Consider the following 26,671-nt stretch of genomic DNA (forward strand, 5'->3'; position numbering starts at 1 on the left):
GAGCCTGTGCTCCGCAACGGGAGAGGCCACAACAGTGAGAGGCCTGCGTAACGCAAAAAAAAAAAAAAAAAAAAAAAAGATGTGGCATATACATACAATGGAATATTACTCAGCCATAAAAAGAAACGAAATTGAGTTATTTGTAGTGAGGTGGGTGGACCTAGGTAGAGTCTGTCATACAGAGTGAAGTAAGTCAGAAAGAAAAAAACAAATACCGTATGCTAACACATATATATGGAATCTAAAAAAAAAGGAATAAAGACACAGATGTAGAGAATGGACTTGAGGACACGGGGAGGGGGAAGGGTAAGCTGGGACAAGTGGCATGGACATATATACACTACCAATGTAAAATAGATGGCTAGTGAGAAGCAGCTGCATAGCACCGGGAGATAAGCTCGGTGCTTTGTGACCACCTAGAGGGGATAGGGAGCATGGAAGGGAGATGCAAAAGGGAGGAGATATGGGGATATATGTATATGTATAGCTAATTCACTTTGTTTTAAAGCAGAAACTAATACACCATTGTAAAGCAATTATACTCCAATAAGATGTTAAAAAAAAAAAAAAAGACACAGTTAAGTTCTCTGGCCTCAGGAAGCCCTTCACCTATTATCCAACTGACTGCTGGGTTTGCATAATTTTCATTTAGTTCTCTTGCTCCATTTACTTTTTTTTCCAATTTTTAATTGTGGTAAAATACATATACCACAAATTTACCATTTACCCAATTCAAGTGTACAGCTCAGTGGTGTTAAACACGTTCAGAATTCTGTGCTGCTCTCACCACCACTCATCTTCATAAGTCATTTCATCTCACAAAACTGAAACTCACCCCTGCCCACAGCAACTCCCACTGTACTTTCTGTCTTTATGATTTTGACTATTCTAGGTACCATGTTTATTTGGAATCATACAGTATATGTCTTTTGGTGTTTGGCTTATTTTCACTTGGCATAGTGTCTTCAGGGTTCATCCATGTTGAAATATATATCAGAATTCCTTTTTAAGGCTGAGGTAATATTTCATTTTATGTATTTACCACATTTTGCTTATCCGTTCGTTTATCAATGGACACTTGTGTTGCTTTCACATTTTAGTTTTTGTGAATAATGCTGCAGTGAACATGGGTGTATAAATATCTCTTCGAGACATTGCCTTCAACAATTTTAAGTATATATCCAGAAGTTGAATTGTTGGGTCATATGGTAATTATATTTTTAATTTTCTGGGGAATTGCCGTACTATTTTCCACAGTAGCTGTTCCATTTTACCTTCTCACCAACAGTGCACAACGTTTCCAATTTCTCCACATCCTTGCCAACACTTGTATTTTATTTTCTGTTGGGTTTTTTTTTTCTTTTTCTTTTGAATGTCCTCTTTTTTTGGCGGGGGAAGAGCCGCACCGCATGGCTTGTGGGATCTTGGTTCCCTGACCAGGGATTGAACCCAGGCCACTGCAGTGAAAGCCTGGAATCCTAACCATTAGGCCACCGGGGAACTCCCTGTTGGTTGGTTTGTTTGTTTTTAATAGTAGCCTTCCTAATGGATGTGAGGTGGTATCACATTGTAATTTTGATTTGCATTTCCCTAAAGATTAATGATGTTGAGCATCTTTTCATGGAATTATTGGCCATTTGTATATATTCTTTGAAGAAATGTTTATTCAAGTCCTTTGCCGATTTTGAATTGTTTTCTTGTTGAGTTCTAGATGTTCTCTATATATTATGAATATTAATCTCTTATCAGATATATGGTTTGCAAATATTTTCTCCCATTCTTTGGGTTGTCTTTTTACTCTATGGATAGTGTCTTTTGATGCACAAAATTTTAAGATTTCTGTGAAGTGTAATTTTTTTTGCCTGTGCCTTTGGTGTCATATCCAAGAAAACATTTCCAAATCCAATGTTGTGAACTTATGTCCCATATTTTCATCTAAAAGTTTTATTTTTTAGATCTTATATTTAGATCTTTGATCCATTTTGTGTTAATTTTGTTTATGGTATTAGGTAAGAGTCCAACGTAATTCTTTTGCATGTGGATATCCAGTTTTCCAAGCACCATTTGTTGAAAAGACTGTCCTTTCCCCATTGAATGGTCTTGGCACCCATATCAAAAATCATTTGATCACCCACAGTTAACATCATACTCAGCAGTGAAAAGCTGAAGCTTTTCTCTTAAGATCAGGAGCAAGGCAAGGATGCTCACTTGTGCCACTCTTATTTATTATAGTACTGGAAGTCCTAACCAGAGAAATTAGGCAAGAAAAAGAAATAAAAGGCATCCAAACTGGAAAGGAAGAAGTAAAATTGTCACTGTTTGCAGATGACATGATGCTATGTATAGAAAACACTAAAAACTCCACCAAAAACTGTTAGAATAAATGATTCAGTAAAGTGCAGGATAACAAAATTAATACACAGAAATCTGTTGTGTTTCTATACACTAACAATGAAATATCAGAAAGAGAAATTAAGGAAACAATCTTATTTACAACTGCATCAAAAGAATAAAATACCTAGGAATAAATGTAACCAAGGAGGTGAAAGACCTGTACACTGAAAACTATAAAATATTGATGACATAAATTGAAGAAGACACAAATAAATGGATATTCCATACTCTTGGTTAGAATAATTAATATTGTTAAAATAGCCATACTACCCAAAGCAATCTACAGATTCATTGCAATCCTTATCAAAATTCTAATGGCATTTTTCACAGGAATAGAACAAACAATTCTAAAATACGTATGAAACCACAAAAGACCCCAAATAGCCAAAGCCATCTTGAAAAAGATCAAAGCTGGAGACATCATGCTCCCTGACATTACAAAGCTACAGTAATGCAAACAGTATTATTATACTGGCACAAAAACAGACACATAGATCAATAAAACAGAATAGCCCCAAAATTAACCCACGCATATATGTCAACTAATTTATGACAGAGGAGCCAAGAATATATGGTGGGGAAAGGACAGTCTTTCAATAAATGGTGCTTGGAACACTGGACAGCCACATGCAAAGGAATGAAACTGGACCAATTTTCTACACCACCCATAAAAATGAACTCAAAGTGAATTAAAGACTTGAATGTAAGACCTGAAACCATAAAAGTCCTAGAAGAAAACATAGGGGTAAGCTCCTAGACATTGGTCTTGTCAATTTTTTGAGTTTGACATCAAAAGAAAAGGCAACAAAAGTTAAGCAAGTGGGATTACATCAAACCGAAAAGCTTCTGCACAGCAAAGGAAACCATTAACAAATGAAAAGGCAACCTACTGAATGGGAGAAAATATTTACAAATCATATATCTGATAATGGGTTAACATCCAAAATATATAAAGAACTCATACAACTTAATAGCAGAAAAACAAACAATTATTTCTTAAAAATGGGCAGAGGATCTGAATAGACATTTTTCTTAAAGAGACATACAGATGGACAACAGGTACATGAAAATATGCTCAACATCACTAATCACCAGAGAAATGCAAATCAAAACCACAATAAGCTATCACTTCACACCTGTCAGGATGACCATCATCAAAAAGACAAGAGATAACATGTGTCCGTGAGGGTGTGGAGAAAAGGGAACCCTTGTGCACTGCTGATGGGAATGTAAAGTGGTACAGCCACTATGGAAAACAGTATGGAGGTTCCTCAAAAAGTTAAAAATAAAACTACCATATTATCCAGCAATTGCACTTCTTGGTATTGATCTGAAGAAAATAAAAACACTAACTCGAAAAGATATCTGCACCCCCATGTTCATAGCAGCATTGTTTACAATAGCCAAGATATGGAAACAACATCAGTGTCCATTGGCAGATAAATGGATAAGTAAAATGTGATATGCCCACCCACCTACCCACACCCTCCCCCACACACACAAAATGGAATATAATTCAGCCATAAAATAGAAGGAAATCCTGCCATTTCAGACAACATGAATGAACCTGAAGGACATTATGCTAAGTGAAATAAGACAGAGAAAGACAAATACTGTATGATTATACTTATATGTGGAATCTTTAAAAAAAAAAAAAAGAAAACCAAGCTCATAGATACAGAGAACAGATTGGTGATGGGAAAAATGGGTGAAGGGAATGAAAAGGTACAGACTTCCAATTATAAATAAGGCCTGCAGATGTAACGTACAGCATGGAAACTATAGTTAATGATATACCATACTGCATATTTGGAAGTTGCTAAGAGAGTAAATCTTAGTAGCTGTCTTCACTAGACTTATTGTGGTGGTCATTTTGCAATACATACACATATGTATGTTATATTGTATACCTGAAACTAATATAATGTATGTCAGTTATACCTCAGTCAATCAATCAAATCAATTGCATGTGAAATCTAGGTAAAAATAAATAAATTAGTGAAAATTTTTTTTAAAAAATCATTTGACCATATATGTGAGGGTTTATTTCTAGGCTCTGTATCCTGTTCTGTTTTTCTCTATGTCTGTCTTTATGCCAGTACTACACTGTTTTGATTACTGTAGCTTTGTACTAAGTTTTCAAATCAGGAAGTGTGAGTCCTCTGACTTTGTTTTTCTTTTTCAAGATTGTTTTGGCTGCTCAGGTTCCTTTGAGATTTCATATGAAAGTTACAATAGGCTTTTCTATTTCTGCAGAAAATATCATTGAGATTTTGATAGAGATTGCATTGAATCAGTATAGTCTTGGGTAGTATTGACATCTGTGAACAAGGGATGTGTTTCCATTTATTTATTTCTTCTTTAATTTCTTTCAGCAGTGTTTTATAGTTTTCATTGTACAAGTTTCTCACATCCTTAGTTAATTCCTAAGTATTTTATTCTTTTTGATGCTATTGTAAATGGAATTGCTTTAATTTCCTTTTCAGATTTTTCTTTTAGTGTATAGAAATGCAACCTACTTTTTGCATGTTGACTTTTTATCCTGCTACTTTGCTGAATTCATTTATGATTTATTGACAGTTTTTTTGTGGAATTGTTAGGGTTTTCTACATATAAGATCACATCATCTGTGAACAGAGATAATTTTACTTCTTCCTTTCCAATTTGGATGCCTTTTATATCTTTTTCATGCCTAATTGCTCTGGCTAGAACTTCCAGTACTATGTTGAATAGAAGTAGTGAAAGTGGGCATCCTTGTCTTGTTCCTGATCTTAGAGAAAAAGCTTTTAGTCTATCACAGTTGTGTATGAGGTTCACTGTGGGTTTTTGTATATTGCTTTTACTGTGTTGAGAACTTTTCTTCTATTTCTAGTCTGTTGATTGTTTTCATCATGAAAGGATGTTGAATTTTGTCAGATGCTTTTTCTGCATCAACCAAGATGGTCATCTGGGGTTTTTCTCTTCGTTCTCTTAATGTGATGTTTTATATTGCTTGATTTTCATATGTAGAGCCATCCTTGCATTCCAGGAATAAATCCAACTTGGTCATGATGTATAAGCCTTTCAATATGCTACTGAATTTGGTTTGCTAGTATTTTGTTGAGGATTTTTGCACCAGTGTTCAAAAGGGATATTGGTCTGTAGTTTTTTGTTCTTATAGTATTCTTGTCTGGCTTTGATATCAGGATTTTGGTGACCTCCAAGAATGAATTAGAAAGTGTTCCCTCCTCTTCAGTTTTTGGAGAAGTTTGAGAAGGATTGGTATTATTTCGTCTTTAAACGTTTGATAGAATTCAGCAGTGAAGCCATCAGATCCAGGGCCTTTTTTGGTTGGGATTTTTTTTTTAACTGATTTGTCTTTCTTGCCAGTTACAGGTTTATTCAGATTTTCTATTTTTTGTGATTTAGTCTTCATAGAGTTTGTGTTCCTTCTTGATAGCTTGTGTTTGAAATTCCATGAAATAGAATTTTTCCATTTCTTGTTGGTTGTGCAGTTTATTGTTGTATAGTTGTTCATAGTACTCTTATAATTTTTTTTAAATTTCTGTAGAATCAGTAGTAAATGTCCCCACTTCCATTCCTGATTTTAGTAATCTGATACTTCCCTCTTTTTTCTTAAGCCATCTAGCCAGAGGTTTGTCAATTTTGTTGGTCTTTTCAAAGAATCAACTTCTGGTTTCATTGTTTATCTTTGCTGTTTTTCTTTTCTCTAGTTATTTATCTCTGCTCTAATCTTTATTATTTCCTTCTGCTACCATTGGGTTTAGTCTGTTCTTTGTTTTCTCATTCCTTAAGTTGTAAAGTTAGGTTGTTGGCATGAGACCTTTCTTGTTTTTTAATATAACCATTTATAGCTATAAATTTCTGCCTTAACACTGCTTTGGCAGTATCCCCTGAGGTTTGGTTATATTGTCTTTTCATTTTCATTTGTCTAAATATTCTCTGATTTTCCTTGTAGTTTCTTCTTTGATCTCTGGCTTAAGAGGGCACTGTTTAAATTCCACGGATGTGTAGGTTTTCCAGTTTTTCTTCTATTCATCCTGTTGTGCTTGGAGAAGATACTTTGTATGTTATCTATCTTTTTAAATCTATTGAGACTTAATTTGTGGCCTAAAATATGGTCTGCCCTGGAACATGACCCAAGTGCTCTTGAGAAGAGTGTGATTTCGGTTGTGGTTGTATATTGCTCTGTATGTTTCTTAGAGCGCTTTGGTTTATTGTGTTAAGTCCTCTCTTTCCATACTTCTGTCTGGTTGTTTTGCCCATTATTGAAAAGGGAATATCAAAGTCTCCTATTATTGTTATAGAGCTGCCTGTTTTTGTTTCATATATTTTGATGGTTTGCTCTTAGGTTTGTAGATGTTTACAATTGTTATATCTTCTTGCCGTAATGAACCTTTTATTAATATATAATGCCCTTCTTTGTTTCTTGTATCTGTTTTGATTTAAATTTTATTTGTCTGATATTAATATAGCTACCTCTGCTCTCTTTTGGTTACTGTTTGCATGGAATATCTTTATCCATCTTTTCATGTTCAAACTATTTGTCTTTTGATCTAAAATGAATCTCCTGTGGACAGCAGTAGTTGTATCATTTCTTTCATCCATTCTGCCGATTTCTTTCATTGATTGGAGAGTTAATCCATTTGTATTTGAAGTAATTACTGATAAGAAGGAACTTTTCTCATCTCCCTTATTTTCCATATGTCTTATAGCTTTTTTGTTCTTCCTTTCCTGCTTTACTGTCTTATTTTGTGCTCAGTTGATTTTTTGTAGTGATACTTTAAAATTCCTATCTCATTTCCTTTTGTATATATTGTATAGCTATTTTCTTTGTGGTTACCATGGGATTCCATTTGATATCTTAAAGTTATTATGCTCTAATTTGTATGCCAGCCTGATTCCAGTAATATACAAAACTGCTTCTGTGCAGCTCTGTCCCACCATTTTTTTCAGTTGTTGATGTCCCATAATTATATCTTTATACATTGTATGACCCAAAACATATAGTAATAAACATTTTTAAAATACATTTATTTATTTATTTTTGGCTGCATTGGGTCTTCGTTGCTGTGCACGGGCTTTTTCTAGTTGCGGCAAGTGGGGGCTCTTCTTCGTTGTGGTGCACGGGCTTCTTATTGTGGTGGCTTCTTTTGTTGTGGAGCATGGGCTCTAAGCACACAGACTTCAGTAGTTGCAGCACGCGGGCTTCAGTAGTTGCAGCACGCGGGCTTCAGTAGTTGTGGCTCGTGGGCTCTAGAGCGCAGGCTCAGTAGTTGTGGCGCATGGGCTTAGTTGCTCCGCGACATATGGGACCTTCCCGGACCAGGGCTCGAACCCGTGTCCCCTACATTGGCAGGCAGATTCTTAACCACTGTGCCACCAGGGCAGTCCCAGTAATAAACGTTTAAATGCATTGGTCTCTTAATTTATGTAGGAAAAGTGTGGAATTGAAACCCAAAGTTACAATAACACTAGTTTTTAGGCCAATAACCGTTTTGTTTCAGTATGTTAGTCTCTTAAATCATGTAGAAAACAAAAAGTAGAGTTCTTAAGCAATTGTTCAATTATACTGGCTTTTATAATTGTCTTGTGTTTACCTTTACTGAGACCTTTACTTCTTCAAATGACATCAAGTTACAATGGTCTTCTATTGCAACCTGCAGGATTCCCTTGAGCATTTCTTTCACAGCAGGTCTAAATGTAATGAACTCCCTTAACTTTTTTTTTTAACCTGGGAATGTCTTAATTTCTCCAAAATTAATTGCGGTTCACTGTCCAACCTTTCCCCTGCCCCCCTGGAAGTTGCAAGCCATCAACTGACTCCAGAGCTCCACTGTAGTTACATCAGATTCTGCCTGTGCGGTTACTGTCCAAGTAGGACAGGGATCCCTGTTCTGCCATCTTCCCTGAACCCTCTCCTCTGCTTTTTATAGAATTTGAGGAGGTACACCAATAAAGTACATTATAAAATAAAATAATTTTTGTAAAGCTTTTAAAAGTAAAGATATATTTTCAGACCAAGATGAATTATTTATTAAGTATGAAAATTGGGTTGGCCTCCTACTGTCACAGCCACAAGAGAAGCACACACTTTTTTTTTTGTTTTTGCGGTACGTGGGCCTCTCACTGTTGTGGCCTCTCCCGTTGGGGAGCACAGGCTCCGGACGCGCAGGCTCAGTGGCCATGGCTCATGGGCCCAGCCGCTCCGTGGCACGTGGGATCTTCCCGGACCGGGGCACGAACCCGTGTCCCCTGCATCGGCAGGCGGACTCTCAACCACTGCGCCACCAGGGAAGCCTGAAGCACACACTTTTGATCGTACCATTTTCATGATCTACAGAAGTGGGAACTATAATCTTAAATCTTGATTCTATAAAGATATTACTACTTGAAACAGGGCCAGAGTGATCTGTGTTCTTACTTCCTAATGATTCCTCTTAATGTAAGTGTAGACTCTGGAAATCCCAGAGAGATGAATAACTAGACTTTCTCTCAAATTTATAAGTTTTTCTTAAACCTTTGACTGTTTAATTTGTTTGATGAGTACCTGAAATGAAGTGTATTGTGATGTTGTTGAGTGAAAAGCCCGCGTGCTTCAAATACTGAGAGGCATAAATAGAGTTGAAATTATCTGCCTTACAGTCGGCTCCAAATGGAAACTCCCCCCTCTGTGGTTGCTCAGGTCACCATTTTTCTCAGAAATAAATTTTGATTCAGTTTTTGAACAAAAATATCATTGAGTGTCTAATACACACCAAAAGTTGACAGAGAAAAGCCTTTCCAGTAAAGTGTTTTCCCTATAAAGGGCGTTACAGAATGTCCGATTTAGTATAACACGTACAAGTTCAGATGTTCAATTTAAGTTGTTCATGCTCCCTGTTTAAAACTGTGATTTGAACTCTGAAGGTTCCTAATAGATAGATCCTATGTCTGCATTTGCCCCACTCCACAGCCGTCCTATGGAGCACCTGCCCAGCACCTACATGTGCTTTAGGTGGGCTTCCCTGCAGGATGTTTTAGAGCTGACACCAGTTTGCTTCTGGAGCACTCTCCTGCTCACTGCAGTTGGTGTATGAGCTGATGTGTGCCCCAGGAATGGACACTTATTCTAACGTGAACCAAAGCAAAACTTCACTGGAAGGTAAACTTGCTAAAGATGTCATAAGATACATCCTTAAAATAAATACCCTTGGCCTTATCCCCAGTTCCTCCACGTTAATGTATCTGCTCTCAATGTCCCTTTTAGAGTAGAGCATTAGAGTTTGATGTTTGGGGCTTTGAGAAAACTAATTTTTTATTCAAGTACAAGTTTGCAGGAGTTTTTCTTACTAAAAGGTTCTGGTAAAGCATTTGAGCATGGGCTCTGGGATTGTGATATTGGCAGGGTCCAAGATTGGAATGAGCTTAGGGATAGACAGTCCCCATTCCTAGTTATATTTTCTTACCTGTTAGCTTCCTGGTCACTGTGATGAACTCTGTTAACTCACCCTCTGAGCCCACAGAGGGGTGTGAGGATCATCATCTGCTTTCTCTAAGCTCTATGCACACTTTGTCAAAGTGCTTGCAGCCCCTGCAGTTACTAAGTTTCTGAACTTCCCACTACGTGGCCAGCTCCTGAGGGCAGAGGCTGTGTTCTTTTTTATATCCCAAGCACAAGTCCTCTGTTAACAAATTAGCATCTGCCGAGCTGAGCTGAGAGCTCGGTTCTCAAGCTGTGTACGACACCTGCACAGAGCGGGGATTCTGTGAAGGTCTGTTTTAGTTGCTAATCTGAGAATATGGGTGATTTTGGTAGCTGTGGTCTTACTAACTCCTGATGCAGCAGGCAGGGGGTTGAAGGCATGTTTCATAAATCCAGCTTCATTTCCTCTTTAAACAAATGTTGTGGTTTTAAAAACAAACTGCAAAGAACTGCTTGTGTGTTAGATTCTAGAGAAATTCTACATTGCTTTGTATGAATTCAGTAAAATATCCACAATGAAATCTTCTGTGCAGAACTTCTGACAGGGATCGTCTGTAGTAGGATGGAAACCCCCGCTCCTGGTTTCTCTCCTCTTTTTCCCTGGAGTGACTAATGAATGCTTTTCCCAGGCATTTGACTGGACTTCCCTGAATATTACGATGCTTTGCGCTGGTCCCTTTTACAGTTCACCTCTGGGTGACATGCACTCCACGGTAACTTGAGACATGTTTAAGACCACGAACTTGGTAAAGTTTTCTGGGCTGCTTTTACTTTCCTTTTCCTCTTAGATTTCTTTGGCTAGAAAGCTTTTGTGAGAAAATTCATGTTACTAGATACAATTTCCAGTACTTTAAAAGAATTCACATTCCATACTGACTGTCGTGGGACTGGTTGCTGCCTTTGGAGAAGCTCTTTACTGTAGCTGCACTGAGATTGGATTTGGGCTGCCGTCAGATGACGAGCATGTCTTACTGCACAAATGTGTGTGGCCTTCTGAGCCACATTTCCTGATCATTGGGACAGGAGTCGTGCATCCAGTGTGCTCTGATGGTCCCCCTGTTGCACGACAGGTGTGGTGTTGGGCCTGGAGATGAATCACAAGTCAGGTGTCGTCCCTACCTGGAGAGGGGATGTGAAGAGTCACAAGTCCCCACCTACTGTACAGGGCTGCAGTGGGGATCGCAGTCGAACCCGCCATTCAGATGCAAGACGTCCTGACTTCACGGGCTAGAGTTACTAAGTCCTGGGGGACCAGGAGGTTTTGCTTGTGGTTTACTCTTGAAAATGGGAAGACTGATAAGAACATCAGCAGGCTGCTCTCTGCTAACAAAACCAAAGCTTGGCTACAATTGTTCTCTGTTATTAAACCGCCCTTGGGCGTCGGATGTCAGGTCCCGTGCATTTCATGTGGCCTTGTTCTGTCACAGGAGTCCTTAGGATGGGCTCAGGCTCCGTGCACTTAACGCGACCTTGCTATCTTGCAGATGTCTCACGCAGCCACCAGTGCCTTCTGCCGTTCTATTAAGCTGCAGTGTGAGCTCTACCCCTCTAGAGAAGTGGCCATCTGCCTGGACCCTTACTGTGGACTTGGGTTTGTCCTGTGGTGCCTCTGTAGGTGAGTTTCGTCTTTGCATATTTACGATGTAAGTAAGTAAATCCTACACGCGTTTTCAGACCACTTGCGAGAACTGCTAACGGGAGGGGGCCGCCTGCAGGGTGCGGCTCCTCCTCAGACCAGCTCCGGGTGCCACAGGGACACCTGCCCTGGTAGCCACTCTCTCCAGCATCTGAAAAATTAGTCTCGGTAAAGTTTGCTGAAACCAACAGAGACAAAATCTGGGGCCATTCTCAGAAGCTGTCCATTGGGAATCCGTTTTCCAAGTGACTCCCAGGCCGTGGGCTTGCTTCTTATGCCTCTAAATCTTCACAGGTGTCCCAGGCCTGGAATTGTGTTCACCGGGGGCATCCAGGCTCTTTCCTCCTCAGGCTTCTCCCTGACCTCAGCTGCGGGAGGCCAGAAGGAAGCTCCACAGGCTCCCCTCCCTTCCCCTCCCCTGCGTGGCCCCCACTCCACAGCTGGCAGTCCCCGGGCCCAGCTCCTGGCAGCTGCCAACAAGTATTAATGGAGAGGATGAATGTTTATTGTCATTTTTCTCTAATTGTACATAGATGTTCATTGTAGAAACTTTAGAAAATACAAAATAATATAAAGAAAATTAAGCCATCCATAAGTATACTACCCAGTGATACCAGTAAATACTCACTAGTAGCATTTTGGCATATAGTCTTACAGAGTTTATTTTCTAATGTAGTATTTCTAATGTAGTACTATTTTTTATTATTAACATTTTCAAACATATACAAGTGTATATGTTTAAGTGTATAAAGAACACTGTAAGAAACACCAGGGCCCAACAACCAGCTTCACGTGGATCTTATTTTGCCAGTTTGGTTTCACCCAGCCTTCTGATTATTTCTGTCCCTTTTCCATATGGGCATTTTAAAGCAAACACCAAAGAAACATACGGTTTCACCCATAAACCTTTAAGTACACATACAATTTTGTAAATGTACATTAATATATTTATAAAACTGAGATGCTACAGTGTGAAATTGCTTATAATTGCCTTCCTTTTTCATAATAGTAGACATTTTCTCGTCTTTAAACATTCTCCTAAAACACTTATTTTAACGCATTTATAATATTCAATTGGGTTAAATTGGACTAAATCCAATTACATATTTTTTAAAAACACTGTCATTCTAATCACCACAATTAAACTTTTTGAGAAAGCAAATATAATTGAACAGTTGAAATATTTTAATGATTTTTGCCTCAATTCAGAATGCAGTAGCATTGTGGGTAATTTTTTCTTGGAAAATAGTTCAGAATATACCATTCCAACAGTAGGGCCAAAGTGACTTTAGACATATCTGGCCAGCTGAGAAGGAAACCTATTCTGAACTACAGCTTTATAGGCAACTGTCTCTTATTACTTGGCAAAAGTGCCTTCTAGTTCTGCAGGCTCACCCAGCCAAGCCCCGTGAAATCCACAGAGAAGGTGCTGGTTGGAGTGAGTCCTTGCTGCATGTCACCAGCAGCAATGGGACTCTCTAGAGGAATTGTACAGAGAGGGTGGCGGTGACCCTTTGCTTAATGTCTTACCTGCAAATTCATTCAGAAGTCACAAAATCACCTATGACCCCTGCAGCACTAAAAATAAATACATAACAGCTGTAAACCTCTTCGTTCTGAAATCCATTATAGAAACAGATCCCAATGGACTTGCTTAAAAAACTGGACCTGTTTTAAAAAGCACGTCAGACATTTGGTATTCATGGATTAGGAAATTCAGTATTGTTAAGATGAAAATTCTCCCCAGACTGGATAAACTTCAAAAACATATGCCAAGTCTGAAAGAAGCCAGACTCAAAAGACCACTTATTATATGATTGTATCATATGATACCATTTGTTGGAAATGTTCAGAAAGGGCAAATCTATAGAGACAGAAAGTAGAATAATGATTAACTGGGGCTAGAGCTGAAAACAGGATTGACTACAAATGAATACAAGGCATGCTTTAGGGTGATGGAAGTGTTCTAGAACTGCATTGTGGTGATAATTATACACTCTGAAAAACTGTCAAAGTTCTTTTAATTCTATACTGCAAATGGATGGATTTATGATATGCACATTATACCTAAGTAAAACTTTTTTAAAAAGGAAAACAACTTTCCTTGGAGTAACTGAAGTGCGTGGTACAGACCCTACCCTGCCAGTTCAGTAGGCTCACCCACGTGACACCACAGGGTGACGTGTTGTCATGAGTTGTGTGGCTGCCTTGCTCAGGGTGCCCAAATTGTGAGAGTTATCAATTCTTTGTATGTTTTATCAAGTTAATAATCTGAAATCATTGAATTACAAATGTACAAATTTATATTAGTTACCAAAATGTCTTTTTTCTCCCTCTCTCCTGTTCAGACACTTTTTATTTTTGTTTTTTTATCTAGATTTTATTTTTCAGAGTATTGTTAGGTTCACAGCAAAATTGAGTGGAAGGTACAAAGATTTCCCATGCGCACCCCACCCCCACATGCACAGCTTCCCCTGTTATCAGCATCTCCCACCAGAGTAGTACATTTTTTACAAACTAGGAACCTACCTTTGACACATTATCATCCCAGAGTCTATAATTTACATCAGGGTTCACTCTTGGTATTGTAGAGAGCCCAGAAATAGACCCACATAAGTATAGTCCGTCTATTTTTGACAAAAGTGCAAAGGCAGTACAGTGATACAATGGAACAAAGGTGGTCTTTGCAACTAATGGTGCTGGAATAACTGGACATCCACAGGCCAAAAAAAAAGAAAAAAAATAATCTAGACACAGGTGTTAACAGCCTTCACAAAAGTTAGCTCAAAATAGATCATAGACCTAAATGTGAAACATAAAACTGCTAGAAAATAACTTAGGAGACTATCTAGATGATCTTGGGTTTGTTGATGACTTTTAGATACACCACCAAAGGCATGATGCGTGAAAGAAGTAATTGACAGGCTGACTTTATTAAAATTAATCATCTCTGCTCTGCAAAAAATAACTGTCGAGAGAATGGGAGCAGGCCAGAGACTGAGAGAAGATATTCCCAAAATGTTTTTTCAATTGTTCTTTTTGAAGTTAAGATCTAAACTAGAATAGTTCAGGTTCCAGAAATTCACAGGAAATAATCTTCTTCCCTATAAGCAACCAGCTATTAAGTAGGGAAGTATTTATAGCCAGTGCCAAGAAATCAGTGTTGGTTAATAAATGGAACAACAAACCGACTTTCGTTGGATTGAGCAAAAAAAAGGGCAAGTAGAAATTTGGTGAGTCAGCTTTTCTGTTTGTCCTCTACTAGGATTTAATAACCTTTTTCTTAATGTTGCCTTCTGTTTATAGGAATGAGGACAGAGGTGAAACTATGTTTAATTTTCACAAGTATGCTTATATTCACTATCCTTGAACTCCACACTGGATCCTACCTTTTCATGTGCTAGCAGTCTGATCAAGCAAGTCATTTATCCTGGTGTATATTCTTGAGAAAGCTAGCAGTGGGTGATTTGTATTTCTTTTTCTTCATTTCTGGTCTCCTTATGATAGCATGTAAAAGGAAAATGCTGGGAAGAGTATGGGTAGATTGTCATAATTAACCGGATCATCATAAGGTTTTTACCTGCATTTTGATTCCCTAAGACATGGGGCTCCAATGTCATTAACTGTGTTTGGTACCTGCCAGAAAATGTAAAAGTCCTCAGTGTCAGAGAAGTGGTGTAAATTTGAGCTGGAATAAAAGTCATGCAGGGGAATCTAATTAAGGTGGTCTCGTTAACCCCGATTCACGAATGGGTTGAATAACATTTGGTGCTAACGGAAAACTGTGCACCATCACTTTTCAAAGAGGGAAAAGGCATGTTTCCTAGTGGATAATTAACGATTTACATGGTGCATGATGTGCAAGGGTGTTAGATCTTGGGCTGTTACCCGGTGTATGATCCCATTTTTGGCCAAGATTGTCCTTTTAATATCCATTCAGCAGAGGTAAATTTTCCGTTATTTTTATTTCTTCCTGCTTAATGTTGCCTTGAGGCTTCTCGTTGGAGTTGGTACATGAGCTACAAAGAAAACTCTAATTCAAGGTCACGCCAGACGTGGTGTGGGGGCTGATCCTTGAGTGCTGCGTTGCAAAGGACAGAGGGTGTAACGGTGCCTGTGGCACAAAACACCGGTGTCCAACAAGTCACCCGCGCAGGTGGCTGCCACTTGTGTCGGTGGCCTCAGGGGCAGGGGTCTCCCTTAGCTCTCATGGCCCCTGGAAAGAAGACAAGGGCTCAGGAACAGCCCGCAGGACCTCTGGGTGTGAGGGGAGCAGCCCTGATGCGCTGCGGGAGCCGAGGAGGTGTTTAGCTCGACTTCAGACCCCCAGTGTGTATTCTTGGAAGGTTGTTGGTTCAGAAGTGAGAAAACAAAACATGCCTGATTCTCAACCAGATGGAAACTGATTTTTAAAGCACCACAGTGTTGGCTACAAGGACTTCCAGATGAAAGCGTGTTTGCACAAACTGCAAGGGCTCAGCTAAATTTGTACAGAAGTGTTGCTGGATAGATGCTACTTGCAGTAAGTAGTTGTTTGACCAAGGTGTCAGTATTGTAATGCAGATATATTGTCCTGCTGTTTGATCTCTTAAATAGCCTCACTGTAAAGTGATCTTTAAAGGCTTAAATCAATTTCCCAAGGACAAATCTTAAAGAAAAATTGACAGAATGTTGAGTGTTATAATTATTGGAGTGGGAGCTTATTGATTTTGTATATTGACTATAGAAATAATTTTTATACTTTTCCACAGGGCTCCCCTGGAATGTGCAGTTTTGCATGTTTTGTGTGTAACAAAACTTTCACATCAGCAGGAATTCAAAGGAAATATTTGAAAACTTTCAAAGGAAAGTTTTGGGCATAATAATCCTTTCTCCTGGTTACTGAGAGCAGTCAGCACATCCTCAGAGCTCTTTAAAGTTCATCTAAACTCAACTTGGAACCAGTTCTTATTCTATTCTGAGTTTCATTTAATTCTTTAAATACAGAGGGCTTTGTTCATTATCAGATTTCCTTGCTCAGAAGGATTAAGTAAAATTCAAAAAATCCAAAAGCCACCACCGGAAAAATTCCCACCTGATTATCAAGTATCCTTCCTAGAATAACACCTACATTTTATCCCCACACATTGGTTGTTGGTTGTCTGATGTTTTGATGTATTAAACTCCAATAGGAGAATCTAAAGCAATCACCGTCTTGTAGCATTTTGTTATCCTGATAAGAAGTGTGTGATAGAGGTATTCCAGGATAGAAATGTGTGTGTTTTTGAACGTGTTTATGGGTCATATTCTATGGAAATGAATGAGTGCCCTGAGAACTGACAAATGGGCAGAGAGACGCCCGGGGTCCCTCTGCCCTACCCTAGCCCCCATTAGTATCCTGCTGTGTTTGTTCCTGTGCTCTTGCCCTTCTTCACAGCTAGAATTGTAGTTTGTATGTGGTTCCATATCCCGCTTTCTTCTTTTAATATTAAAAATGGGAAGTTCTTAACCGTGTGTCTTGGATTTAAGTTTTGTGGAATCCATCTTTAGAAGCCAAGTTAGAACACACCTGCCAACAAATCACTTTCATTCCTTAAAAAGACCGTTCTTCCTAGTGCTCCACATTGGGAGTGTGTGATCCCTGGGAGCCAGTGTTTCCACTACAAACAGGAAAGGTCCTCTGAAAGCCGTCATGAGCTGGAGTTGGGAGTAGGAGAGTTTTTTGTGGGGGTCATACCTGTCCCAAGTAAAAAGGAGGCCCGAGGACTGAACAGGGCAACCGGCACCACCAGGAGCTTCCTGAGCTCCCTGCCCCACCGCACCATATCACAGGCCTGTTCCTTTCTGAAGGGACATCCGAGGGGCACACCCAGCCCACCTCATCAGGCTAAGGCTTTTTTATGAAGCAAAAACAGGTTCTTTAAATGGTGCTTATTCTAATATGTCCAAAGAGCATGTCAGTTATTTGTACATGACAGACTTAGTCTAAGAACCTTCTTTTTGAAGTTCTTGCTTATGATTTTCACTTGCTCAGCTGGGATCCCCAGGGTGGTCTAGGGAAGGTGGGTGGGACCTCAGAGGGCCTTCAGCTCACGGGGGTGTTTCCTCTGAGCCCTAACTCTCAGCTCATTATTTACTGCTCCCTTGAAGAAGCACTGTCCTTTAAAAGGAGACATTGGGGGAAGAAAAAAGGAGACATTGGTTTAAATGAAACTTCTGTTGTTCTACAATAACTGTGGCATTTGAGTGTGCTCTGAGATGCTTGAGTAGATTTAATACAGCCTGTGCAATGAACCCTGACTGGCATAGAATTGTTGAAATAAAGTGGCAATGTCTTCTTTTACTTATTCTGATACTCTTTCAGAGGAGATCAGATTAATTAACATTCCTGGCTTACACATTAACTTCAAGTAATAACGCAAAAGAAAAACCAGTGCGGCATTACAATGCCGTGTCGTAAAACGTTTTGTGTGTGTGTGTGTGTGTGTGTGTGTGTGTGTGTGTGTGTGTGTGTGAGAGAGAGAGAGAGAGAGAGAGAGAGAGAGAATACAGCTCTAATGATGAACTACTTACTATTGGGTGACTTTCACACTTTTGAATCTTTGTTTTCAACAGACAGAGGGCTTAAGATTCCTCAATCAGTGATATAAACTACATTTTTTAAATGGGCAAAGGACTTGATTAGACGTTCCTCCAAAGAAAACATACAAATGGCCAATAAGCACATGAAAAGATGCTCAACATCATGAGTCATTAGGGAAAGGCAAGTCAAAACCACCATGAGGTATCACTTCACACCCACTGGGATGGCTATACTAAAAAAAATGGAAAATAACAAGCACCGGTGAGAATTTGGAGAAACTGGAATCTTCGTACCTTGCTGGTAGGAATGTAAACTTGTGCAGCCTTTGGGAAACAGTTTGGCAGTTCCTCGGCAAATTAAACATAGAATTACCATGTGGTCTAGCAATTCCACTTTGGGGTACATACCCAAAAGAATTGAAAACAGGGACTTAAACAGATACTTGTACATGCTATTCATAGCAGCATTATTCACAGTAGCCAAAAGGTAGAAACCACCCAAGCGTCCATCGATGGATGAATGAACAAATAAAATGTGGTCTATCCATACAGTGGGATGTTATTCAGCCTTGAAGACACATGCTACAACATGGAAGAATGTTGAAGGCAATATACTAAGTGAAATAATCCAGACAGGAGAGGACAAATATTGTGTGATTTCACTTAAATGAAATATCTGGAATAGGCAATTCAGAAACAGAAAGTAGGTTAGAGGTTACCAGGCCCTGGGAGGTGAAAGTGGTGATGGGTTAGGTACAGAGCTTCTGTTTGGGATGGTGAAAAATTTTGGACATAAATAGCAGTAATGGTTGCACAACATTATAAACGTAATTAATGCCACTGGAGTGTCATTTTAAAATGGTTGAATGGTAAATCTTATGCATATTTTACCACAATAAGACTTTTAAAACTAAGACCAAAAAAAACCATTTGGTAGCATCTTTAGGAATTTTTCTGTATAGTATCATGTCATCTGCAAACAGTGACAGTTTTACTTCTTCTTCTCCAATTTGGATTCCTTTTATTTCTTTTTCTTTTCTGATTGCTGTGACTAGGATTTCCAAAACTGTGTTGAATAAAAGTGGTGAGAGTGGGCATCCTTGCCTTGTTCCTGATCTTAGAAGAAATGCTTTCAGCTCTTCACTGTTGAGTATGTTAGCTGTGGGTTTGTCATATATGGCCTTTATTATATTGAGGTATGTTTCCTCCATGCCCACTTTTTGGAGAGTTTTTCTCATAAATAGATGTTAAATTTTATGAAAAGCTTTTTTGGCATCTATTGAGATGATCATATGGTTTTTATTCTTCAATTTGTTAATGTGGTATACCACACTGATTTGCAAATATTGAAAAATCCTTGCATCCCTGGGATAAATTTCACTTGATCGTGGTGTATGATCCTTTTTAATGTGTTGTTGGATTCGGTTTGCTACTACTAGAGCTCGTCAATTAATTCAGTAAATTGGCAGGATACAAAATTAATAGAGAAATTTGTTGCATGTCTATACATTAACAACAGAACAGAAAGAGAAATTAAGGAAACAACCCCATTTACCACCACATCAAAAAGAATAAGATACTTAGGAATAAACCTACCTAAGGAGGCAGAAGACCTGTACTCTGAAAACTGTTAAGATGCTGATGAAAGAAATTGAAGAGGACACAAATAGATGGAAAGATATACCATGTTCTTGGATTGGAAGAATCAATATTGTTAAAATGACTGTACTACCCAAGACAATATACAGATTCAGTGCAATGACTATCAAATTGCCAATGGCATTTTTCACAGAACTAGAACAAAAAATTTTTTAATTTGTATGGAAACACAAAAGACCCCGAATAGCCAAAGCAGTCTTGAAAAAGTAGAATGGAGCCAGAGGAATCAGGCCTCCTGACCTCAGACTATACTACAAAGCTACAGTCATCAAAACAGTATGGTTCTGGCACAAAAACAAATACAGATCAGTGGAACAGGATAGAAAGTCCAGCGATAAACCCATGCACCTATCGTTAATTAATCTACAACAAAGGAGGCAAGAATAATACAGTGGAGAAAAGACAGTCTCTTCAATAAGTGGTGCTGGGGGGCTTCCCTGGTGGTGCAGTGGTTAAGAATCTGCCTGCCAATGCAGGGGACACAGGTTTCGAGCCCTGGTCCGGGAAGATCCCACATGCTGTGGAGCAACTAAGCCTGTGCACCACAACTACTGAGCCTGCACTGTAGATCCCACGAGCCACAACTACTGAAGCCGCACACCACAACTACTGAAGCCCGTGTGCCTAGAGCCCATGCTCTGCAACAAGAGAACCCACCACAATGAGAAGCCCGCGCGCCACAACGAAGAGTAGCCCCCACTCACCACAACTAGAGAAAGCCCGTGCGCAGCAGCGAAGACCCAGCGCAGCCAAAAATAAAATAAATTTTTAAAAAAATAAGTGGTGCTGGGAAAACTGGACAGCTACATGTAAAAGAATGAAATTAGAACATTTTTTAACACCATACACAAAAATAAACTCAAAGTGAATTAAAGACCTAAATGTAAGACTGGATACTATAAAACTCCTAGAGGAAAACATAGGCAGAACACTGACATAAATCTCAGCAGTATCTTTTTGGATCCATCTCCTTGAGTAATGCAAATAAAAACAAAAATAAATGAATGGGACTTAATTAAACTTAAGCTTTGGCACAGCAAAGGAAATCATAAACAAAACAAAAAGACAACCTAGGGACTGGGAGAAAATATTTGCAAATGATGCAGCCAACAAAGGATTAATCTCCAAAATATACAAACAGTGCATGCAGCTCAATATCAAAAAAACCAACAACCCAATCAAAAAATGGGCAGAAGATCTAGGAAGACATTTCTCCAGAGAAAACATACAGATGGCCAACAGGCACATGCAAAGATGCTCAACTTTACTAATTATTAGAGAAATGCAAACCAAAATTGCAATGAGGTATCACTTCATACCAGTCAGAATGGTCATCATCAAAAAGTCTACAAATAATAAATGCTGGAGAGGGTGTGGAGAAAAAGGAACCCTCCTACACTGTTGATGGGAATGTAAATTGGTGCAGCCACTATGGAAAACAGTGTGGAGCTTCCTTAAAAAACTAAAAATAGAATTAGCACATGATCCTGCAGTCCCACTCCTGGACATCTATCTGGTGAAAACTCTTAATTTGAAAAGATGCATGCACCCCAGTGTTCATAGCAGCACTATTTACAGTAGCATGGAAATTTACAAAGACATGGAAGCAACCTAAATGTCCATCAACAGATGAATGGATAAAGAAGATGTGGTATATATATACAATGGACTATTACTCAGCTATAAAGAAGAATGAAATGATGCCATTTGCAGCAACATGGATGGACCTAGAGATCATCATACTAAGTGAAGTAAGCCAGGGAGAAACAAATACCATATGGTATCACTTATATGTGGAATCTAAAAAAAAAAAAAGATACAAATGAACTTATTTACAAAACAGAAATAGACCCACAGACATAGAAAACAAACTTATGGTTACCAAAGGGGAAAGTGGTGGGGAGAGGGATTAACATATACACACTACTATATGTAGAATAGGTAGCCAACAAGGAAGGACCTACTGTATAGCACAGGGAGCTATACTCAATATTTTGTAATAACCTATAAGGGAAGATAATCTGAAAAAGAATATATTATATATATGTGTGTGTGTGTAACTGAGTCCCTGTGCTGTACACCTGAAACTAACACAACATTGTAAATCAACTATACTTCAATTTTTTTAAAAAATCTCTTTTACTTAAATCTTAGAAGGTAGTTTATCTAGGATGTTCTGTTATAGCATATGATATCTATTAATATTGATTTGTAGCCATAAACCAAACAAAATTAATACCATTGAAAATGTAGTTTGGCAAATACTTCATTATTTTAAAATCACACTTGCTCTATTAATTAATGGTGAAACAAAATATGTAGCCTCTTGTTTCTTTCCCCATGCTCTCTAACATAAAGGTAAAATTAGAGAATGATTGTATTTTCCTTAGTTCTGTTTGATAATCCGATTGGATCATTCTGAAGTAAAATTATAATCCTAATTCTTCTAATTGTCTTAGTTTCCTACTCTGGATGTCAGTTTTCTGAACCAAGGTTGGGCACGCTTTTCCTCAAGTGGCTGTTTAGTAAATAGTCAGTCTCCATGGTCTCTGTCACAACCCTCAGCTCTGCCCGTTGGTGTGAAAGCCACTGCAGATGGTACTGCAAGGACTGAGGGCCATGTCCCAATAAAACTTTATTTACAGAACCAGGCAGCACCTAGTTTGCTAACTCCTGTTCTGAACTTCCAGACCGTTTTACCAAAATTCAGTCCTGTGCTTCCCACTGTGAGAGTCCATTCTGTGAATATAGCAGCTTTGAGAGAAACCTAACAGCGTCAGAGCTTTGAGATCTTTCAGTGAGTGCTCAAAATGGCAGTAACTGCGGATCATAATCCCATAGTTCTTTTGCATTTTTCAGAATGTTTTTGTAAACATGCTTTTGTTTTATATTTACAAATACCGGAGAGTAGAGTTGGTGTGACTGTCCCCTCTTGCAAATGGACAGTAGGTGTTTCTCAGAGGCTGGCTGGTCCCCACTTCTCCATCCTCACTGAGCCCTCCCATCTCTCTGTGCAGCGTGTATTCCGGGCACCAGTCCATCCTCATCCCGCCTGCAGAACTGGAGACCAACCCTGCCTTGTGGCTGCTTGCCGTGAGTCAGTACAAAGTCCGGGATACATTTTGCTCCTACTCAGTGATGGAACTGTGTACGAAGGGGCTGGGCTCGCAGACAGAATCCCTCAAGGTAAGCAGCCCTCAGAGTGCCTGGGGGACACATGCCAGCATCCTGGGAAAGCACCAGTGTCAGAGGGCATGGAGTAGGTGTGGTGAGGCCAAATGATCCTTCAGAAAAGCCGACATACTGTCCGCTGTCACCTGGGGTTGACGAAGTTGTTTTCACTTGAAAACCTTGTTTTATAACATGGATATTTTCCCACTGCCAGAGTTAGAGGTCAGAGTGTATGTTATTGATGTCTTTAATTCTGTTAGGGCTACTTGGAGGGTCCTGAATTGCCTTTTGATTTGTTGATGGATTCAGTTCTTGAGTGCAGTTAGTTTTATTCCAACACTGGGGTTCGAGTCATACGTCTAAATTTAGCCACTCATTTCGTTTTCCTTGAGGACCCTGATTGGTAGATCTGGGTCCTAACCAAAATTCATTTTTACAATCCAGTGAACAGTGGCTTGGTTTTATTTTTTAATATTCAATTACCATTATGTGACAATAACATTTTCCTTCATTTAAGCCAAGGACTTTTTGATAGACATATTTTCATAGTAAATTATGTAGTCCTTATTCAAGTAACTAAGAATAATCATATGACCTATTTTGGTTAATATTCCAGCTATTCACTGTTTATATGCTCAGATATGTGTGAGTGTGTATGTATAGATATATACACAGATTATATTTGTGTGTATATATGCACACATACAAATTATCTATACACTTGCCATTAGTGAAGCAATATATTTCTCTCTTCTGCATTTTGTTTTCCTATTCAGACCTAGTGCATTAAGCTTGAACAAGAAAGCAAAATGCAAGATAACTTTGATATTAAGCTACATAAATAAATATTACTTGAAGTTATATGTTTATACAGCAAAGGAAATTTATAAAACATAATTATTCATGTCCACCTATATTATGCTATAAAATGATTGAGTACGTTTCATGAACTTTACCTATAGGTGCATTTATAAATAACCAATGAAATAATAAGTGATTTCTAAGCACTTTACATATTGATTAATTTAACCTTTACAATAGTTCTCTGGAATAGATCCATTATTGTTTCCATTTTAAAGATGAGGAAACTTAGGTTACAGAGAAATTAAGCACCTTCTCCCAAGTTCTTACATTTAGTAAACTTTGAAGCCAAATTTTGAATCTGTGGCTCCAGGAGCACCATCCCAAAGCCCAGGGTGCATTGCCTCCCAAAACATGCATGTGTCGAGGGTCATTCGTGTTACCCCGACTTAATTTTCCCTGTGTAACTGCACGTATGGAAGATTGTCGTTATCTTGACTTGTGTCCCTCCTCAGCTCAGGTGCCCTTGTCAGCTCTCCAGGACGCTGATGGCTCCTGGCGACTGTCCTGTGTGGGGATGGAGACCCTGTCGCTCCCTCGCCTCCTGTTTCATTGCCACTCCCGTTGCGCGTTTTGCTCTTCCTCGGCTCCGCTTGGGAGTGTTGTGCTTTTAAGGCACTTCATTTCCTGCCCCGGCTGTTGCCGTTTCGTTCACTTTGGGCAGAACTGAGCTGTGCTTCCTTGTGACAGTTTATCTGGGACCTTTTATGTCTCAGGACATGAAAGGAGAGCAGTGTTTAAGAAGCTGCCCAGGTGTTTTCATTTTCCATTCCTATATTAAAAGCAGGTTTCTCATTTCTCTCCGATGGATGTTCCTGTGTATCCATGCTGGCAGGAGTGTATACAAGTGCTTCTGTTCTTCCCCAAACCCTGTCCTTTAATTATTTTATCCACACCTTGTTTTTCTTCAACTTTTCTCCTCATTATGCTTCTTGAATTATTTAAAATATGTTTGTAATGGCATCCTTGATTACCGATACGGGCGTTTTTTTATTTATACATGTTCGACACCATTTTGGTTAATGGTGCAGACACAGAGAGCCCTGGGAATGAATATCTGTGTGGAGTTTCTGTTGTTGTACAGATCTGGGTAAGGAGCCTGCAGGTCACACCCCTGACACTGGCAAGGCTGACCTCCTACTGCTGTCATTATTTCTAGGCACGAGGACTGGACTTGTCCCGCGTGCGGACCTGTGTAGTGGTGGCAGAAGAACGGCCCCGAATAGCACTCACCCAGTCATTCTCAAAACTGTTTAAAGACCTGGGCCTCCATCCACGGGCTGTTAGCACCTCGTTTGGCTGTAGAGTGAACCTGGCGATTTGCTTGCAGGTGAGTTTCCTTGATGCCAGTAAGTGCGTGAGTCAGAGAGTGACTTTTAAAGACAGACATACGGTGCCACACTGCTCAACACGGTTTCCCCTGCTGATGCTTACCCACATTTAGAATGTATCTTTCAGTCAAATGCATGTGGTTGGTATATACTTTTTGTTTGTTTGTTTTGTTTTGTTTTTAATTATACTCTGCATTTGTCAGTAACCATTATTCATAACTAGCATTCACAGGGTTATTCTGTCCTGGGACATTTTAAGTTTTGTAACATGAGTAGCAGTTTGTCAAGACCTGTGAAGGCAGGCTCTTTAAAGATGAGATACTAAACAAATGTTTCATTGTGGCAAGAAATCCTGTCTCTTGAAGTACTTAGTCTCTTGTATGCAGACAGTAATTTCTGTAGGAAGAATTCCAGGACATTAAGCAGTTTCATGAATTTGAAGCTGTGATGACATTGAAGTATATACTTTTTGCTGCATTTGTAAGGCAGAGCTGTAAGTGAGGCTGCCCTCGTAAGATAGCCTTGCATTATAGGTGGCAAAAAAAAAAAATGCTTGTTTTCTTTCTTTCTCTTCATTAGCCCACTTCAGACCATCTTCACTATTCCTTTCCATCTCTGAACTCTTAACATGAGATCTAGTCCATGAAGGAAAGGAAAGTCCTATGGGAATCTGTTCCCGGTGCCCTTTGGGCAGCCTCATCCAAAACAAGCCAGCCCAGGGCTCAGCTGCAGGCTTTGTTCCTGGAACATATTAAAAGGACAAGAATTTTGCTCACAGCAGGTGCTGGAGTGGAGGACAGTGGACACAAGCTGGCTCCTGATCTCCCCTCCCTGCCCACCCACTGTCTCTCCCATTTACGACCCAGAGATGCTGCTTACAGTTCCCCTTGGGAGACCTCGGGAAGCTCCTGGTCAGCTGTGTCCCGGCCAGTGCTCTCAGTATCTGGACTCAGTGTGGACTTTGGAGAGGAAGGACTCTCCCCATGTGACCAGTCTGCTGAGCTCGCTTCAGAAAAATTAGCTACAGGAAGGTGTTCTGATTTTCATTGGTGTTCCTTTGCTTCTGTCTTCCTTCTCTTTGAATTAGCTCCATTTTTAAAAATTTATAACTACCAGGGTCCTCTCAAGAGTCAGTTGAACCTTGTTCTATGATTGAAATTAATTCCCTTTTCTAAGACGTAATCTGGAGAATTGGATTTATCTTGCCAAACTAGTTCTTTAAATATTGAAGTTTTCTTTTCCTATTCACCTTGATCTGTTCTGCTTAAATGTTTCTAGCCATCTGTTCCATGAGGAAAAATGAGAAATACAGAAATCCACTTCTTAAATAAATTCAGCCATAAGATGATGCAATGCTTCCCTTCTTCTGCAAGTAGTGGGGAAAAAAATCAGGGATCCATGAGAGACAGGCTCTTGGCCACAGTATTTCTTCTTCTTTCTCTCTCTCTCAGAATGTTGGCAGATGAAGGGAGAAGGGCATAGAATAGATCCCATATTAACATAATATCACTTAGCACTTGTCCACTTCATACAGGCAACAAAGCAAGTTCTACTACACTTTATTATACAGAATTAAAACTTTGTAGATACTCG

At 39.2% G+C, this 26,671-nt stretch overlaps 1 protein-coding gene across 3 annotated transcripts in view; it reads left to right on the forward strand.

Annotated features, from left to right (window-relative positions):
• Window positions 1–25,280, forward strand: part of DIP2C (disco interacting protein 2 homolog C) — a 340,053-nt gene extending 314,773 nt beyond the window's left edge. For all 3 annotated transcript variants that reach the window (XM_028494871.2, XM_028494872.2, XM_028494873.2), the window contains 3 exons: window positions 11,344–11,474; window positions 22,733–22,901; window positions 24,907–25,280. In XM_028494871.2, the coding sequence (XP_028350672.1) occupies window positions 11,344–11,474; window positions 22,733–22,901; window positions 24,907–25,191 (585 nt within the window). In that variant the 3' untranslated portion in view covers window positions 25,192–25,280. The remainder of the gene's footprint in view (window positions 1–11,343; window positions 11,475–22,732; window positions 22,902–24,906) is intronic.
• The last annotated feature ends 1,391 nt before the right edge of the window (window positions 25,281–26,671 follow it).

Source organism: Physeter macrocephalus, chromosome 11 (genome assembly GCF_002837175.3).
Source record: "Physeter macrocephalus isolate SW-GA chromosome 11, ASM283717v5, whole genome shotgun sequence".
Lineage (NCBI taxonomy): Eukaryota > Metazoa > Chordata > Mammalia > Artiodactyla > Physeteridae > Physeter > Physeter macrocephalus.